Genomic DNA, 5,621 nt, shown 5'->3' on the forward strand with positions numbered 1-5,621 from the left:
CCATGAATCAAGATTAAACTCTTCCGATTAACGAATCCACTATTTGAGGGGCTTTAGTCTATTTACGTGGACTTCGACGATGTGGTAATCAAGAGCTAGCCGTCAACGTCCGAGAGAAAGTTGAACCGCGCAACACGAAAGTCTTTCGCTGAACTGTCGGAGGTAGAGAAAAGCTGCATATTGAAAAGGTCTTTTTGCAAACCGTGTCTCCGTGTCTAAATAGTATTGCTAGAATTTTAGGCTTGGAAGTAACAACACTCAAACTCAATAGATTGAAGTCTTCGTGAACACGACGTTAGAAATGAGGTTACTTGTATTCCAAAGATCTTTTTAGAAACGGTACGCAGAGTATGGCGTCAATAATATTCAGACCATCCTCTAATTGGACGTCGTCAGATACTCATGTGCCTGTGCGGTTGCCTTCAATTGAACCCAGGCATAGAAAATTGACGCAAATGACGTTATCGATAATCATCAAGTAGCCTGTCAAAGTCAATTATCAAGCCTTGAAGGCATTCTGGAATCTGCAATTCTATTCAAAGGTGTTGTTCAAACAAATGTTCGAGAAGAGCATCAGTTACGAGCTGAGCTGTTCATAGAAAACTCCACAATGTTCTTTCGGCATGTAAAGTGTAGTCACAAGACAACCCCAGGCCTGATCAGATCCCAGGATAAGAGGTTCATGTTTGGCCGACACCATTTAATACAACATATTGAATCAAGGAGACTAGGCTTGATCACATGCATGCTTGGTATAGATAATATTGAGCTACATTTTTTAATCAAATCATACATCAGAGTTGTGAGGAGCACGAAAAGTAAACACATGGGAAGCTTCTACATCGCAGAGGATACAGACCCACCTGCTCAGAAGGGAAAGCAAGCAACGGCAGGCGGGCAATGTGACTCCCCGGAAGCGGCACAGCTGAGAGAAAAAGAAAGAGCAAAGAAATTTCCGTTGGCTAATCTTTCTTCCCTATTAGGGGAGGCCAGGGGAACAGCAATGTTTGTCGTAAATGTCTGATTCAAGTATTTGCTGGCTATGCTAGCTTCTAGTCCATTTATGCAGCCGCACCAATTATGATAGAGCGGATGCGAGGTGACTAGGCAGACAGGGAATGCCCTTTGACCCTACTATTATCTTTTGCTGCGTCCAATGTAAGAAGTGTGTACATTAAATGACCGCAAGCTAGTGTGGAACACTGTGGATGTGTGTTCAGAGATCGTCTCCGTCAGTCCAAACTCCGAAGGGCTAGGACTCTATGCACCCCTAACTTTTTGCCGTATATTTAGCCAAATATGTATTTAACAAATGGTGTTCATGGCGCTTTGCGATCGACAGATATCAAATCCCATCATCAAATTTTCAAGCTGTAATCTGTAGCATCAAACCGAGGAAACTGCATGGCACCCGGCTTTGTTGGCAAATTTAGTTTCAAGCTCTCCAATGGAGTCTTCTCCACTGCAGCAACTTTGGATCGCCCATTTATCACTTGCATGCTCTTGCCCCTTTCTTCAGCGGTCAGCTCGCTTGCCTCGCTGAATATCGTCCCTTCACCCAAATCTGCTGGCGGTATGAAGCTCTCCGTCGATACTCCCGGAACGTTGAACTCTACTTCTTCGATCACCCACGTCTCCTCTAAACGCGTCCTCGTATGGCTCATGGCAGTTTCACCAAATCTGAACAAAGTCAGTGCCGTCCGCCCGGAATGCGGGATGCTCACTCCATCCACCGAACGGTAGTCTTCTAGAACTGTTTCCATCGACGTCTCCCAGTATACTGTGTCTGCTCCCGTTGATTGTATTCTGAGCAGGTGAGAGTCTTCGAGATGGACTAGAAACCCTGTCTTCTGACTGAAGTAGCCGAACATAACATGTCTGATAATTTCTGCGGGGCCGTCGCTCCGGGCGTGCAGCGTGCCAGGGTCAGCAACCAGCTTGAGGATAAAGCATGCATCTCCGTCGATGGTCTTCTCTCCGACGCAACGAGCCTGTGCGAACATGTTTCCAGTCGTCCAAGGATCGAGGCCCTATGAACATAGAACACCAGAGAAATTGTCAATGCTTTGTGTGCAGAAAATCGTTCAGCAAACCACTACACTTAATAGGAACCCTAGAGCAAGAAAATTTGACTGTGGCGGATGCTTCAAGACAGATTAAACAAGATTCAGAAACTCCAGAATGCAAGTCTCTAGGGAAAATTACCTGCAATGCTCTTCGAAGCGGTCTTACAGGCCCTCTAACTTTGTGGGAACCCATCCATGGCGTATGCCGCCAGACAATCTTGCCATTGCTTCCTGCACGCACTTTGCAGCCAGCCAGAGAGAGCTCTACGCACCACATATCGGGCATCATTTGCCAAAGAACGAAGCAACCAGTCTCGGCTGCCTTTGTTGGGTTGCGACTCCTAACTACTTTGCTGGCAGCTTCAAACTCGGAGGCTACCATCGTCACTTTGCCCATGGCGTAGAAATTTTTGATCGAGCATTGGAGTTTTGAACCTCCAGTCGCTGCAATATACTGGTGCACGATATACTGTGCAGAGGAAGCGCTCTGCAATGCAAAGGGATTAGGATTATCTTGGTGAGGCCAAGCTGAATCCAAACCAAAATTTCGCCGCAGACATGCTCAACCGTGCAGATCTTGTAAACAAGCCATTCGACTACTTACAATAGGATTATCCTTCACAGAAATTTGAGGCAGCGGGTGTCTGCCTACAGGTCCCGGTGCAAGGGGAGAACCGAGGACACCGAGCAGCAACTGGACATCTGATCGTTTCACGTAACCTGAGAGCGGTTGAGTGGCCTTCTCCAAGTGATCTTTCATCCAATGCATCATACTAGTCCAAGGGCCAGCGCTGCTAGCTTTGGCACAGGACCCAAAATCTTCGAGGGTAGGAATTTCCATGAGGGGGGGAAGCATGGAATGGTCGGCATCGGGTTTGAAGCTGAATGACCTCAAGGGCTTCATGTCCAAGATATGGTTAGAGCTCTTATTACCAGCCATGAGGAGGAGGGAGTGATAGAGATTCAAGGAAGGTCAAAGAAGGGCTATACAGAGTTCGAAAGGAGCAAGCCGGAGGCGGTTAGCATTCTTGGGGAGCCTGGCCTATGGAGATGGGGGAGGTGGGCATGAGAACTGGCTATGGCGTTTCGAGCTGGAGAGAAGGGGTAAAGGTTGCCGATGACTGACTTCTGGCGCGTGCCAGCGTGGCGAACACATGTGGGCGGACGCCGCTGTGCATTTTTGAATGTGCAGCGAAGTGGCGGGCCCGCACAGAGGAGTAGATGTGGCCGAAGACGTCACGTCGTCAGACGAACGATCCAGATCGTCCCATGCAGTCCTTGGCAGCTGTCGTCCGTCCGATTGCTGCCCTTAAAACAGTTCCGCCCCATGTGCTGAGCCTTTGTATTGGGTCCTCACCAAATGTAGCGGCTTCAGTATCCTGCCAAATGAACCCCGCTTTCCCCGCCAATGTGGTGAAAAATCACCCAACTGCCGCCCTTGCTCCCACGTCTATTGGGGATATTCGTCCACGATTGCCAGCAATTCAGCCATCTTCGCGGGGACCAATCACAATTCAAAGAATGCTTCAAAAATTCATGCCCAACCTCCAAAATCCTTAATACGACCATAAATAACAAAAAACCCACCCACTGTGACAAGTGGTGAGCACAAATCAGGTGCCTTCTCCCCGTTGATTCGCATCACCCAGTTCCCTTCACGCATTCATCTGCGCAGACGGAGGTGGTCTCCAGGTACCTCGGATATCTACTATCAAGATTGGAGGAACCCAAAATCTTTTGTTTTCCATCTTTTACGCACCGAAAGGGAGCCGTTCCTTCCGTAAAATCCATGAATCGTCCTTTTCCAATGTTATACAGGTCACGCATCAAGGCTCAAAGCTATGGGTACATAGCTGGTACGTGAATTTCGCTTACGTCAATGTGAACTCGGTGGTTGTGACAAATTCCTGCCCACTGCCAAAGGTAAACACGACATCCGACAGAAGGCGCTAGAGAGAGACTCGGGAGCAACAGTGGCAGTCACTAGACCACCGGCCAACATCTCCCTCGTCGTGTACGAACTTTCAAGTGCGTCCAAGTTTCGCTACCAAAATAAAACACCCTCGGCCGTGTTCCAGATGTCCTTTTGCCTCCAGCAATGCTGCAGCAGCTTTGCATGCCCTGGGGTCTGCACAGTGCAGACTGCAGTTGCCATTGGACAGTTGGGTTAAACTGTTGCCGATCGGGGCAAGGTCCCTAATTCCTGCGTCTCCATTCTCGCTCCCCCTCTCCGCTGGCCATGTGCCGCCTCTTCAATCTTTGCCAACTTTTTTTCGGTAGTGAGTACACCGTGCAGCCGTTCGTTCTGGATCTCTTCCCATTCGTGCATTGCAGATCACATGAATCCTCTGGTTGGTTGTTCCCAAGCGGAAAGGCTTGAACATGGAAGACCCTGAGCACGGAGACACTGAGCCCTCTGTGAATGCCCAACGAGAGATATTGACACAGCAAAATGAATTCCAGCTTTCAGCCATGCGGAGGCGGAGGCCGGGCTCCGAGGATATAATTTCAACGCTCCGAATTTCCCTACACCTTCTTGATGACGTCTACGACGTCTGGGTGGCCAGAATTTTTCCTGTATCAGTGTATCAGACGCAGCCTGTCCATTTGGCAAAGTTGCAATGATTTCTTTTGTAACCTCTGTCGTCTGCTCACTCTGCTCAAAAAAAGCGCGAGGTAAATTCTGGTAATTGATGACCACAACTTATCTGTTCATTGCTAAGTTCTGGTAATCGATGAACAGTGTTACAGTTGCAATTCCCAAGCGAATCGACTGGATGCAATGTGCATCATGCAATCCCATGCTTTGAAGAATTCTCGTTGAATATGTATTCGAATCACGATACATCGATTTCTCGAAACTTGAGTGATCATGTCAACGCCACATTGAAAAATGATCGTCGAAAGTTCGCACAAATTGATGTTTGATGAGCAGCTTTCGACACGTCTCGAAAGACAGCTTTGAGCATCGTCTTTGATAGAACTTTCGAATCATGCACATAAAATGCTAGAAGTCAACTTTTAGGAACGAAATGTCAAAACTATGTAAAGTGACATTTTGTACTATGGCTTTATTCTTCACCACATGCTCTACACTCCCTCATCTCAACCAACAACCATTAGCCCTAGTAGCAAAAGGGGAAAAAACAAATATGCATGCAAATGAACGGTCTAAGTAATCAACTTATTTATGATTTTCAAAAAGGGTTGAAAACATTATGTCTCGTTCAATCATATCCAATTGTATTATAAGCTTGTTCATTGTAAATGTCATTTAGGGATTCTATGAACCACTTCCTCTAGTAGGATAGAAAATAAAAGATTAGGTAAAGATGAAATTCCAAAAGAAAAAGGGCTCATTTTGCATGTTTGGGAGGATCGTACTCATCCATCAATTTATAAAAAAGAAGTATCAATCCACTCTATAAAAGTGATCATTTTTGGGAAAAACTAGCTTTTAAGGAGCTATTAGTAGGTTTGGGGCATTAATTAATTTATTTCACGGGTAGGGGAGTCTGATTAACGGAAGAATTTGGGCGCATTGATTAATTCATT

At 46.6% G+C, this 5,621-nt stretch overlaps 1 protein-coding gene across 1 annotated transcript; it reads right to left on the reverse strand.

Annotated features, from left to right (window-relative positions):
• Positions 1–565: 565 nt before the first annotated feature.
• Positions 566–3,143, reverse strand: LOC147885174 (uncharacterized). The gene is made up of 3 exons (XM_087397332.1): positions 2,671–3,143; positions 2,206–2,553; positions 566–2,030 (listed from the first exon to the last, which is right to left on the reverse strand). The coding sequence occupies exons 1-3, from the start codon at positions 3,004–3,006 to the stop codon at positions 1,359–1,361; spliced, it is 1,356 nt and encodes a 451-aa protein (XP_087253458.1). The 5' UTR covers positions 3,007–3,143; the 3' UTR covers positions 566–1,358.
• Between the last annotated feature and the right edge of the window lie 2,478 nt (positions 3,144–5,621).

This window comes from Dipteris shenzhenensis, chromosome 26 (genome assembly GCF_047967505.1).
Source record: "Dipteris shenzhenensis isolate YYH24624 ecotype China chromosome 26, Dip_SZ_1.0, whole genome shotgun sequence".
NCBI classification, from domain to species: Eukaryota; Viridiplantae; Streptophyta; class Polypodiopsida; order Gleicheniales; family Dipteridaceae; genus Dipteris; species Dipteris shenzhenensis.